This window comes from Phlebotomus papatasi, chromosome 3 (assembly GCF_024763615.1).
Source record: "Phlebotomus papatasi isolate M1 chromosome 3, Ppap_2.1, whole genome shotgun sequence".
Taxonomy (NCBI): Eukaryota; Metazoa; Arthropoda; class Insecta; order Diptera; family Psychodidae; genus Phlebotomus; species Phlebotomus papatasi.
The window spans coordinates 25,886,918-25,901,093 of NC_077224.1; the positions used below are offsets into that span (position 1 = coordinate 25,886,918).

Below are 14,176 nucleotides of genomic sequence, written 5' to 3' on the forward strand. Positions count from 1 at the left end.
TCGTAAATGTTCGTAAAATGTTCGGCAGGTAAACAAACATTTACGAACAAATGACAAAATTGTACGAACATTTTTTGTGTGTTTACGAACATTTACGAACAAATGTTTGTAAAAGTACAAAAAATGCTCGTCAAGTGATCATGTTACGCACAATATTTGTGAAAAAGTACAAACTTTTACGAACTTGTTTGTGGGTTATACGATTCACGAGAATTTCGTAACTCCCCCATAGGAATTCACAAACATTTACGAACATTTTTACGAAATATTTTTTTCTGTGTACTGTATTTATTAAAATATTCCATAGATAGGTCAAATTTATAAAAAGAATATGGAAAAAATATAAAATGTTCGAAGCCTAAATGCGTACGAATTCTGAAAGCCTTCCTCTATATCGAAAAAAAATAGAATTAGTGTTTTATTAATCGGAACAATTATACTTAACTCGAAATGTTAAGTACAATTGCACATAATTTCAAGACATTTTCAAAATACCCAATTTTTTCCAGAACTAACAACTAGTTTGGCCACTGTCATAATTTTAATCGCAGAAAATGAAAAAAAATCAAATTAGAAAAACTAGAGCCACTATTTTTATTTATTCGTTATTAGGTCTTATAGGTCCTTTTAAGTGTTCAAACTTAATCATTTTCTTTTCAATGATAAAAAATGGTTTAGCATTTTTTATTAATGAACTTTTAAAAGTAAATTGTGAGTATTAAAATCATTTTCAGGCAATGTATAATGTCTGATATTTCGCAACTTCATCAAAGACAGATTATTTTATCCACATATTCCTTTGATAAACTCTGGTAACCTTTTTTGTTTTGATGAAATGGTCACGATTAAAATATCATCACAAAGAGCCAAAGTTACTGACAATCAGAACACTTTCTGTTTATTTTCATTTACTCTTCAAGAGTCTCTCTATCACTCGAAAAAGAGTACTTCAATTCATCAGACACAATAAAAAGTGTGTTGATAATTCATGGCTAGAGATTCTTTCAAAAAGTCAAATACATAAATTAATATTGTCTCTATTTTCTCTCTCTGCTGTGTACGCTTTTGATGTTGATGCAAAATTTTTAATAAATGCGTCGTTGGAAAGATGAATTCTGGAGAGTGAAAAATATTTGCTATATGATAGTCAAAATATTAATCAGTAATTGTTTACTTTTGGGTCGATGAAAGTATATCATTCATGTTTTTCTTCTATTTTTGGCATCGCAAGAAGTATATGATCTTTTGCTCCAATTCCCTTATCAAGACTTATTGATAAAAGTATATTGAAAAATTGCAAATGTCATTCTCTGATAAATTTTTAGATTTCAGAGGTTTGTTTTATTAGTAAAAATATTATATTTTCTTAGTGAAAATAGTTCTGTTATCTCCGAGTAGAATAAATTGTAATGGTTTTAAAAGCCAAAGGAAGAGCATTTCGATATCTTGACGTTCATGTTCGAATTTCGAAATATCACGAGTGTCAATGAATTGTTAGTTATAAGGAAAATCATGGCAAAAAATGATCATACACTGAGAAAAATAACTTTTTTTCCTCAGAACTTTAACACTTTTTAGGTGTAAAAATATATCAACATTTTTTAATGTTGATTTTACACCTTTTTATGGGTAAAATTAACATGAAAAGGGTAACTTTAACCCCTAATACACCTAAAATGCGTAATATTTACACCGATTTTGGATAAATACTGCAGGCTAAAATTAACACTTCCAGAATGTTATTTCAACTTTTTCGGATTTCTTCAGTGTACAGTAGACTCTCTCTCAATTGGTCATTTGGGGCAAAATGTCATCCGGTTTATCGATAGATTTGGGCGTCAAAGCCTTTGTAAATTCCACAAAAAGCGCTCAATTATAAAGCATCACGATAAAATAGGAAGAACTACAGTAAATTTGAACAAATTAGCTTCATAATTAAACGTGAAAATTGTCAACAAATTTTTTCTCGCGATTGAAAAAGAGCCGATTGAGCAAGAGTCTGCTGTAAAATTCTTATAAACCTTCATGATGCTTTTTTGTATTTTTTCGATAATTCGAAATTCAATTTGAATTTTCGAACATCAACGACCTTTTGTCGAAGGAAAAGGCTATTTAGCCGAGACACTTTTCGATAAATAAACAAACGGATGTGAACAGGCGGTTTAGCAGTTAAATTGAGATAAAATTTGAATGTAGAAAAGTCTTCTCTTAATTTTAATTCTTGAATCAATAGGAAAAGAAAGCTAATATCATATTTTTCGCTGAGTATTTGTGCCCCAGAAAGGTACAAAGAACGAGACATGGGCTTTGTTTTTTTCAACAATATTTATATTAGTCAAATTATTGCGTTTATTTTTCTTTTTTTTTTTGTTCACCTTTTCTGCTGGGCGGAAGGCGCTTTTGCCACCAAACAACCCAATTTTTATCACAGAGAGTTTCTTATCAAAAGGTGCGGAATTGGTCGTAGTCTTATTGCGCAATGTGCAATTCTGGGTGATAAATCATTTTGTGAGAGAGAGAAAGAGGAAAGCTGAGAAAAAGATGAAAATTATAAGATTATTCTTCTGCTTTCTTCTTCCACGTGGATGAATTTATGCCATTTGTACAAAAAAAAAATGAAGATAGAGTGTTTGAAATTAAAATAAAACATTATTTTTTCCTTCTGTCTACTCGTCTAAAATTAAATTGAATTTATCTAATGTTCTTTTTTTGTCAATTGTTGTTTCTTTCCAGATATAAAATGTCCTTTTTGCAACAAATTCGTTTTATCTGACGATATTGAGTGTCATTTAGTAATGTGCCTAACAAAGCCTCGCCTATCTTACAACGGTGAGTCTTTTACAGAAAATGTCTTTTATGTGTATATCTCCATGTCATCCCTCATCGTCATCAATTTATCCCACTTTTCCGCTCATACATAATTTTACCAGATGCGGTATCAGTGAATGATTAATTACATGAATATTATTAAGGGCGTAGAAAAAACAATTGACGTTATTTATTAGAGCTTCCTATCTGAGAAATCAATTTTATGTAGACAACTACAATGAATTATTCACGTGAAATGAAGTCATTTAAAAAGGTAAATAAAATATTCAGGAAGCTCTGAGGAAAATGAAAAAAAAATGTTGCACTTGTTAAGTAATATCAAAAATAATTTATTACACTTTTTTCATTAAAGTTTCATCAAGAATTTTAAAAAAACAAGCTGTCTAATAGAGTACGAAGAAATCTGAATAATTTCTATAAATAATATTCTGATATAATGTTTTAAATAAGTGGATAATAATCGTGATATTCCAAGGGAAAATGAAAAGGGGAAATCTTTGTCTTGGGCATTTTTTTAGTACCTACACCTACATAACTGTTCTCAAGTGTTACTACATAATCGACTTTTCTTTTTGTCGGTTCCTGTCACGGCTGTTCGGTGATTTTAGAACACAACGAAGGTTGAAGAAACCGGCCAAGCTGAGAGCCAACTCAAAGAAAAGTTGAGAATGCAGAAGCATTTGAGAACAGTCATGTACTAATAAAATATTCAGGAGAAGTTTTCCTTTTTCATTTTTCTTTGGAATAGCACCATTAAGACTTTAGCATAGAAGATAGACGTTTTTAGTTGAAATAAGTTACACGGAAAACCTTATTTTTTCCCCAGGCAGATTAGGTTATATTACGGTGCTATTCCAATGAAAAATAAACATGTATTTTACCACTTTACTATTCCCAAGTGCATCTACATAATCGACTTTTCTTTGTGTTGATTTCTGTTACAATTGTTCGGTGTGTTCGGTGGTTTGCGAACATGACGAGTACTGGGGAAAACAGTAGAGATAGGAACCAACGCCAAGAGGAGTCGATAATGAAGATGTACTTGAGAACAGTAGTACTAGAAAAAACATGTTAATTTTTCATTGGAATAGTATCATAATGGTGCTGTTGAACAACAAAATTAAACTGCTAAATTACTTTGAACAAATCAATCTTTTATTAATATCCAGAATTAACTTCACATAATTCACGTGTTCACTCTTCCGATTTCTTTGACATACTGACAGCCGTCACCCTCTCTCTCTCTCTCTTCTCTCGCTCAATCCCCTCAACCCAGCAGACAAAACACCGCTGACTCTCCCATAATTCCCACAGACACATCCTCAAAACGTCTAAGGAATCCAATCTTAGCTCCTACATTCAACATATTCTCCCCCCGAATTGAGCCGATCTTTCGGCTTCAATTCATCGTTGAGCAATTCGGGCGTTCTGAGGACGATTAACTTCGCTACTGGTCGCTTAATAAACACTTTATACTCCTCTTCAATTGTGACCAGGGCCACTCGAACTTTTCCATCTTTCCCTAGATACAATTCGACAACCCGTCCAATAGGCCACGTGTTACGCTCCAGGTAAAGATCCACAATAATAGCACGGTCTCGGTCTCCAACTTTGACATTTGGGTTGATGAGTCTCGGTGCGTAGAACTGCAGCCACTTCTTCCAGAAGATGTCAGTGGAACGTTGTAATTTACGCCATTCCTTACGAAGTACAAGGTCTTGATCAGTGAAGGTTCCAGTTGCTTGTAGCCCAAACTGACGGTGAATCAGAAAATGATTAGGAGTAAGGACTTCATTTGCATCGCTGATTTCAGTTAACGGACGTGAATTCACTAGATGTTCTGCTTCTGCTAACACAATCTGCACCGCTTCCTCAGGAAATTGGCCCATAATTGGTACGATAGGTTGCGATCGTGGTTTCTGGCATGTGATACAATCCATCTGAATCTGTTTTAACGCCTTCCTTCCAGTAACAATTTCAAAGCGTGGTCGTAACTCTGTCATCACCAAAGGAATTCCCCAGTGACCGAGGTCTTGATGGTAATAGGCAACATTAGCTGTACTGCCCGATTCCCTGCATGAAGCAAGATGGGATTTTTGAAGTTTTCGCTAGCTCGTGACATCGTCTGAATTTTACTGTAACCACGAATTATTTCGTTCTCATCCAAACCTTTGTAGTCATTGATGGTCAGAAATATTTTTCCATTCCGTTCTGTTACTAGTTTTGCGACGCTGACGACAGGCTTCAATGAATTTGTAAACATAACTCTCGACTTTAAGCATATGATCCCAACACATATAATTTTCCGGATCCAATACTAATTGGTGTAACTTGTCGTTATCTGCTACTGCTGGTTCATCTAAAGTTGTAACGTTTATCGTTTCAAAATCCAACTTATCTTCGCTTTCATTTTTTTTTCATATCCTGAGTACAGGGTGCAGCCAGCCACAGGTTTTTATCTTTCCACAAGAATAGCGGGCCTTGATACCAAGCTGATGTTACACTAAAATCGGCCATACCATTCCCTCTTGTGGCTTGATCTGCTACATTTAACTGACTGGGCACGTATCTCCATGTTTCAGGGTTTGTGAGTTCGTTTATTTTGCCAACCCTATTCGCGACGAAAGCATTGCGGTGCAAAAGATCTCCTCGAATCTTACCTAACACTGCCATAGAGTCAGACCAAAAGACTTTCCGATAAATAGTAATATCAATGTATCGTTCTATTGTGTCGGAGAGACGACTAGCCATTAAAGCAGCTGCAATTCCAATTTAGGAATTGTCAATCCCTTTATAGGTGCGACACGGGTACGAGCCATTACAAAGCTGACACGAATGTCTCCATTTCTCACAAATATTAAATATGCAACTGAAGCAAAGGCCTCACTGCTTCCATCTGTAAAAACATGTAGTTCTACTGAAGCTGTTCGGAAACGTAAATCTGAATAGCATCTCGGAATTGAGATACGAGGTAAAAGGGAAAGTTGCTTTAACCAGTTCCTCCATTCGTCTCCAAGGTCAGATGGCAGATCATCGTCCCACTCTATTCCACATTTCCCGAGCAGACATGTTTCAAATCTTTGACCAACACGTTTTGTCATTGATTCTATAATTGATAATGCATATTTGCCCTCCTGACTTCTGGGTTTCTCGATATAGACCTTGACACCGAAATCTTCTGTACTAAAGGATGTCTTGATAATTTCAATGAGCTCGTGAATTTGACTGTTATTCGTGTCTCTCGACATATGAGTGTATTCGGGGTGACGTCGTCTCCCCCCATCTGAGCCACTAATTACCCATCCCAAAGCAGTTTTTGAAGTTACAGGATCCTTTAGAGGACCATGTATGAGATCATGAGTGGCGATAAGGAAAACATTATCCTCACCAAGAAGTATTTGAGGTGCTTAGTTAGAAATCCAGAAAATTTTATTGTTTTGTGATAGGGAAATTGATTAATCAATTTCTCTTTATCCACACGCACCTCTGGCAAGATCAAATTGGACATGGTTCGTATATTTCGCAACTCATACCACTTTGCATCCGGAAAGACTCCTCGTATTGCAAGTGTTACCTTCGTTGTGCTGTGAATTTCTTTACCTGAACCATCCAACCACATCAGTTCCATGGAGGCCTGAGTACCAAATACGCCCAGTCGACGAATTAAAGCACTATCAATTAGACTAACTGATGAAGCAGAATCCAGTAAAGCCAGAATTCGAACAATGTTACTCTTATCAGGAGCAGCAATCTCTACTGGTAATGCCCTCAACATTACTGTTGATTGGCATTAAGACGCACCAGAAAATGCTGGGGGTCTTCCTTTGGACTGAAATTCTACTGAAGAAATTTTCTTAACATAATTTTGGACTTTGGCACATGACTCAGAAGACATTTGAGTATTTTCATTCTTTCGATTCTTTCCATCAAACATTGTTTCTTTTCCCGTAATTAGATGCTCCAAACAAGGACACACCTAATACATTTAAAATACGTTTTAAAACCTTATCTACTAACACTCTAGATTTCGTATCACCCGTATAACCGATTACTCACCACTTGTTTTTCCATGCGAACTGACGATCTCAGTCGTCGTACCTTGGTTTGGCTAATAATAATCGGTATACCTTAAATAAGACCAGTTTTACAATTTCAAAAATTGTGTGTTTAATTTCTTTTTTCTTTTTTTTTTTTTTACGCTTACCGAAAAAGGCATCATCTCCCCCCGTAAGCGTACACTTTGAACTGCAAGACTCTTCGGCCTCACCTATGATAAACACACAATTAATTGAAATTCTCCCATGGAGATAGTTTTCCAAGACTCACTGGAAATTTTTGAAAATAACCCTTCCATTGTGAGTAGTTTTCGTCCTGATGGATCGGTCACATCCACAGGGATCTCCATATTTTTCAGTTTGTTCGAAACCTCAGTGTTAGTATTTTTGAAACATTTTTTTTTATTTCAATTTCATTGTTTTTTATTACATAGTTTTCTCTTTCACGTGTCAATGAGTCATATTGCCAAAGACCACTAGTAATCATTTTAATTTAATCAAAATTTTTTAAAATTCAGAACAAATCCAATATAAAAATTTCAAAGATCAAAAATTCTGTTATTTATTTTACTGAGGACAAAATTTAGCCAATTTAATTTTATTTTTACTTCATTTCTTGTTTAGCGATTAATCTTAATTACTTCAATAATTAATTCACATAAAAATGTTATCCGTTTTTGTTTTGCGTTCAATGTTGAATGATCACAGCTTATAGATCTTATTTTTTACCTGTCTTATCGTCGTTTTCTTTCTGCTCATCTTCGACTTTTGCGGATTTGTCTGTCCTGTGCAGCAAACGATGATGCATTCGCTTACATCCTTCTAATCCACAAGTGCGGCGGCGAACACAGGTATTCAAGCGATGGTTTCGGCCCAAACATCCCCAACAGAGATCCTTTACGAGATTGTAACGATCGTTCACACTGGAATCCTTCAATTTTGGACATTCATTGGTATAATGGCCTTCTTCACACACTGCACATTTGTAGCTGTTCTTTGCAATTTGGGTCGTCATAACCGCTGAACTGTGTATTTTTGGTGTTCGTGTTTGTGCGTTTGTCTCCTGCCTTTCTCCAGTTGATGATTGAGTCGAGAGTGACGTCATCGGCAAAATATTCAAAGAAATTTTCGATTGGTCATTCAGCCAAGTTGCAAGATCCGTCACAGAGTAATTTGGAATTTCTTTGGCTTTCATTGCCCAAAGCATCCTCATTGTTGGAGACAGTTTTCTCTCAATATCGTTTGTCACCCATGGAGAGTCCATATAACGTCCTTTGTCCAGCCATTTCAAACCAAACGACAAGTTTTCTACAACGGTTGCAAATTTAACAATACTCTCTGGATCACCATCTTTTGGGTCAGGTGTTGAAGCTATGCGAGTCATCATTCGATTTATCACTTGTCTTGGATGTCCGAAATGCGACTGCAACACGTTTATGATGTCTTCCGGTGCTGCTGCAGTAGCAATGAGAGTTTTTACTCTATCCCGTGCATCCCCTTTTAGTGCTTTTGCCAATCTCATGGTGTTTTCAATAGCTGTGAAATCGCCGTCCTTGGAACTTTGTTGAAACATTGCATAAAATAATGGCCATTCCTCAGGGTCACCATTAAAATCTGGCAATTCTTTGGCCACAGCCTGACGTGCGATGAATTTGCTGACTTGCTTCTCTTGATTGGCAATAGTTGTGGACATGTTTGCAATATGCATCGATAGCTCATTCTCTTCGTGGATTGCAGAATCTTGTCTTCCCTCTGAGATCTCATATTCCTCGTTTAATTCATTTACTTCATCCTCAGTTTCATCATCAGACGCCTCAAGTTTTTCCTTGAGCTTTTCGAGGTTCTCTAATTCCGCCATTTTGCGTTTTTTGGCTTCTTCGATTGAGCGAAGACGCTCTGCATTCTTGCGTTTTTTCTGCGTTTTTGGAGTGGACTTAAACATTTTTTTTTGTTAGGTTGGGTCTCGAAGGACCTTATGTTGAACAACAAAATTAAACTGCTAAATTACTTTGAACAAATCAATCTTTTATTAATATCCAGAATTAACTTCACATAATTCACGTGTTCACTCTTCCGATTTCTTTGACATACTGACAGCCGTCACCCTCTCTCTCTCTCTCTTCTCTCGCTCAATCCCCTCAACCCAGCAGACAAAACACCGCTGACTCTCCCATAATTCCCACAGACACATCCTCAAAACGTCTAAGGAATCCAATCTTAGCTCCTACATTCAACAGGTGCTGTCCCAGTCCAAAAAGAAGGAAATCTCTCCTGAATTTTTTTTATCACAAGACTGTTCTCAAGTATTTTTACATAATCGACTTTTCTCTGTATTAGTTCCCGTCATGACTGTTTATGGTTTTAGAATACGCCAACGCAGGGGGGTAACCACATTCATTTTTCCATACATTTTTACAGAAATAAAATGAACCTAATGACAAGTTTATCCCCAAAGAGAATTGACTTATCACTTTGATATATTTCGAAATTATGCATTAGAAGTTGTTCAAAAATACATGATTTATAATCCCCAATAAGAATTACGAGCAAATTGTTTGAATCGAGTTGCAAAATCTGCAAAATATTAACAGGGTAAAGTAAAAAATAGCTTCACTTATTAAAATGGCTACCCCTTGCGTCAACGACTGGTTTATACTGTTAGTTTAGACAAAAACCAACAAAAAGAATAATCGATAAAGCAGAATCACTTGAATCAGTCATGTACTAAAAAACGCATTCAGGAGAAAGATTGTTCCTTAGCATTTTTCTTTCGAACGATTTAAGTAGAAATGAGTTTCAATGAACAATTTTCCTCTTTTCATAAGAAAATGATTTAAATTTAATTTTAATTTGAATTCTAATTTATTTCAAAAGTAGTTGTATAATCAAATTATTGAAAGCAATTTTCTGGAATTACCTAATTTTCTTAATTTCTTAAAATTAAGCCCTTCAAATCTAATGAGAACTTTTGCTAGTAACAGCAGTCTTTCTTAGCTTCCAAATGGAAAAGGGATTTTGAAAATGTAAAATAGATGTATTCTCATTGTAAATAACAGAGGAAAAACATTTTCTAGGAAATAATTTTCCAGACTTTTTATCGCTTGAATGTGATTAAATTTAGTAATTTTATCAAATATCAAAGTTAAGAGCTTTGCTTTTTGGTGTTATACAAAAGTTATGGCAAAAGTTTATTTGCTAAACAGAAGGAAAACTATTCATAAAGACTAATTGAGGCGTAATTGAATATTTAATCTCATGAAATTATTTTAGTTCCATTGTGTTCTCTGATTCTGAAGCTTAAAAGTTTTCAGAAAAGTCAAAGTTTATCAAGAGTCAATAAAAGGATCTGATAAGACAAAAATGTCGTAGAAAAAATATTGAATTAAACAATTCAAGATTTAAAATCAATGTGCATTTTCGGAATTTTGAGAAGAATGAGTTAAACGTTAGAATTCTTATCCTCACTTTCCTCGAAAGGTAAGGCGAAACGCTCACGGACTAAGTATACGCAAAGCTCTTGGGCGAAGTATATTAAATGCGGAAAGCTCAGGGACGAATTGTATACTTAAGACGAAAACCTCATAGCGAAACCAATAATAATAATTAACCCAAAAAACGAAAAAATCAGCAGACGAAGTGTCAAATACGGAAAGCTTAAATATGAATTGTACTCACGAAAATATTCCGAAAATATAAAGTTCTGGGTGTTTTTTCTTTGGTAGACTTTATCTCTGAGTCTTTTACTTTTGGTAATCGAAACGAAGGGAACCAAAGACGAAAAGGTCTTAGATTAACTGTATTAAAAACAAAAGGCTGAGAAGCAAATTACACTGGGGACGAAAAGCTCACAGATAAAGTTTTGAGTTTTTAGTACAATTCGTTCTTGAATTTATATAATTTTTAATATACTGTGAAAGCTATTGAACATACTTAATTTCGCCTGGTACGTAATCCCAAGAAATTTTGTGTTTGTGCACAGAGAGCGACAATCAGAACAAGTGATTCCCAACCCACAAATTTAACCCAAAGTCAGGGAAAAAGTCTTGCCTCAATCCAAGCTTGAACTGGGAGCCTTTCGCTATCTAGGCAATTGCTCTATCAACTGATCTACGGGGGCACTGGCTCTGATTGTCTTTGCCACTGATCTCAACCAATTGCCATGTGCACTTCAACTCGTTTTCGACTTACTATGAGCTTTGAGAAACGGTATCATGCGTACAATTGAACCAGCAGCCCATGCTATCCATGGAGAATTAATTTTTAATATAATTCGTTTTGAGCATTTCGCGTTTGATGTTGTTTTATTTTTCGTATTTAGTATAGTTCGCCTTTGAGCTTTTCGGTTTTGCAATATTCTCCTGTGAGCTTTCTATTTTTAGTACAGTTCGTTTCTAACAAGGGAAGTACTCGAGTCATCAAATTCATATAAATCTCATTCATATAAATCTGCTCAACTATGCAGAAAGGCATCAAATTAAACGCGGTATATTCAAAAAATGCGAAATTTGGTTAATTTTTTTTTAAATTGTCCAAAGTTGAAAATATGCAGCACATAATAAAGAAAATTCGAATGAGACTGCATGCAGCGGTGGCTCAGCGGTACAGCGCAGGACATTCAACAGCAGTGCCGCGGGTTCGATCCCTGGCTCCGTCTGTTTTTTTCCTTTTAATATCTTTTTTTTTTCAATAAAAACTTTAAGTAATATTTACAACGATCCTCAGATAGCTGATTGTAAGTACATACAGTTTTTTTTTTATTCTTCTACTAGCAAATTGATAATTCGATAAATTATGCGATGCACTTTCATCTCTTTTAAGAATTTGTTGAGGATTTTAATTCGGCACTCTAGATAAGCAATTTACACTACAATATTACTACTTAATAAAGAATAGAATTTTTAATTGAAAAAAAAGATATCAAAAGGAAAAAAGACACACGGAGCCGGGGATCGAACCCGCGGCACTCCCGTTGAACGTCCTGTACTGTATCGCTGAGCCAGCGCTGCATGCAGTCTCATTCGAATTTCCTTTATTATGTGCTGCATATTTTCAACTTTGGAGAATTTAAAAAAAAAATTAACCAAATTTCGCACTTTTTGAATATTTATATACCACGTTTAATTTGATGCCTTTCTCCGTAGTTGAGTAAAGCCCCAGATTTATATGAATTTAATGACTCGAGTACTTCCCTTGTAAGCTATTCGTCATTTTCAGTTCGTCTCTTATGTTTTCATCTTTAGTACACTTCGTTTTGACAACCAAAAAAATCTTAAAGATGAGGTGTGCTAAAGACGAAAAGCCCTGAGCTTTTTGGTATAATTTCGTTTGTGAGCTTTTTGCATTTGAAACAGTACGTTTCTGAGCTTTTTGTCTTTTATGCTCTTTGTCCCTGAGTTTTCGCTTATTGGCATACATTGTAAGGTTTTCGTCTTTAGTACAGAATGTCTGAATGAGTATTTCATTTTCAGCATACTTCATTCGTCTGTTTCTCTTTGCTACTTTTTGTTTTTATAGTACAGTTTTTCTGACAGCTTTTCTATCTGTAACGAATTGTACTAAAAACGAAAAGCTCCCACACGAAATGTACCTAAGCTAAATATATCCCAAAGACGAAATTTTCAAATTCGAAAAATACAAAGACTAGAAGTGTAAAAATCGATGTGAAATTTCGAAGATTAAAGTATCTTAATAATTAAAGCAGAGGAGTGCAAGAACCGTTGAAACCGAATAAACGTCAAATGAAACACGTACGTCAATGGTCAAAACGCTACTTGAGCAAACTTATTTTGACGGTTTTGAAGTTAATTCGGTTTCAACGGTTTTTTGCACACCTCTGAATTAAAGTATAGGGGGAACTGGGGCAGTAGTAATCTGGGGTAGTTGTAAACACTGTGATTTTTTTCAAAAATTTTAAGACTCCAGAGGATAAAACCGATAAGCATTCATAGATACCATGGGGATGTATGTCCACAGATAAATTGGTCAATAAAATCCTAATATACTTTAAAAATAAAAATCATTTTTCCCAAAAATGTTGATATTTCAATTATTTTGGTCATTTGGATTTCCACCTGGAAATTAAAAACTGTGTAAAATAATCGAAATGTAGCAATACCAGTTCTTTCCTACATCTTTTAGGATTATATTAATGCATTTACTAGAGAAATTGAGATTCTCATTATTTCAAAAGAATTAATAATTGGTCAGAAAACAGCATTTGGGGTAGATGTAATCAGGCAATTTCAATTTCACAAAATGAGTAGGTAAAAGAGCGGGAAATTGACCTTCATGCGAAATATCTATAATTCATAGATTACGAAAAAAAAATTGGTGGCGCTGTGTTCAATAAAAAGTCACATGATGTCAAAATATGGGGAAAATCTATTGAAAAATGTCTTTGATATGCATGCTTTTAGTTTTTTTGCTATTTTAATTATTCTTTGTAAAAAGTGTCGTGATTTTTTGAAAAATATACAGTCTTTATATATCTCTTAAGTAATTAAAATAATCGAGAGTGGTGCAAAGTTAATTTCAAGGGTGGGAAAAAAGGTGTTTACATCCTCCCCAGAAAGTGGTTACTTCTACCCCAGGTATTTTGTGAAAAGAGAAAAATGCACAGTGACACAAATTTTATTTTTATGGAAAACTCAATTGTTTTCCAGCATCCGCATTACCCTCGACGAATTGCCTATACCCAAGGGTAAAACATGAGCTAAGAAATATTTTCCAAAAAATCACGGTGTCCTTGGAAAATCACCTCAAATTCGCATGTATCGAAAATGATTACATGTGCCCCAGTCTCCCCTATAAAAATAGCATAAACGATTTTGCATGTAGATTAAGGGAATAAAATCAAAAACAAGTCAAATTTTTAAACATTTTCGTATTATATTGAAAGGAATTTATAAAAAAAAATAGTGTTTTATATAAAATTTAATTAAATTCTTAAGTGTAATAAATTGTAATTCGCGTATAGAATTACCATGTAATTAATCATCACTGAAGTTGGTTGGGAAAGTTTAGCGAATGTTTTTGGCGGTTCTTTCGGAAAAGTTTGTGGCGGGGAGATTCAGGGAAATGTTCTCAATTTTTTTTTGTTGTTCTCTTCCTGCTGTAGAGGACATATTGAGTGATGCCAAAGGGGAATGTGTGATCTGCCTGGATGATTTATCTCCCGGCGATGTGATAGCCAGACTGCCGTGTCTCTGTGTCTACCATAAAGGGTAAAATCACGTGCACTTCTCTGACCAAACACTTTTCACCACGTGTCCCTTTATTGCATTTTTGTCTTT

At 34.9% G+C, this 14,176-nt stretch overlaps 2 protein-coding genes across 3 annotated transcripts in view; one reads left to right on the forward strand and one right to left on the reverse strand.

The window, feature by feature from the left end:
* Positions 1-14,176, forward strand: part of LOC129807364 (E3 ubiquitin-protein ligase znrf2) — a 51,812-nt gene that overhangs the window by 31,735 nt on the left and 5,901 nt on the right. For both annotated transcript variants that reach the window (XM_055856582.1, XM_055856583.1), the window contains exons 2-3: positions 2,734-2,829; positions 14,002-14,107. In XM_055856582.1, the coding sequence (XP_055712557.1) occupies positions 2,734-2,829; positions 14,002-14,107 (202 nt within the window). The remainder of the gene's footprint in view (positions 1-2,733; positions 2,830-14,001; positions 14,108-14,176) is intronic.
* Positions 6,285-8,994, reverse strand: LOC129807361 (uncharacterized). The gene is made up of 2 exons (XM_055856578.1): positions 7,614-8,994; positions 6,285-7,228 (listed from the first exon to the last, which is right to left on the reverse strand). Exons 1-2 carry the CDS (start codon positions 8,824-8,826, stop codon positions 7,152-7,154), a joined length of 1,290 nt encoding a protein of 429 aa, XP_055712553.1. The 5' UTR covers positions 8,827-8,994; the 3' UTR covers positions 6,285-7,151.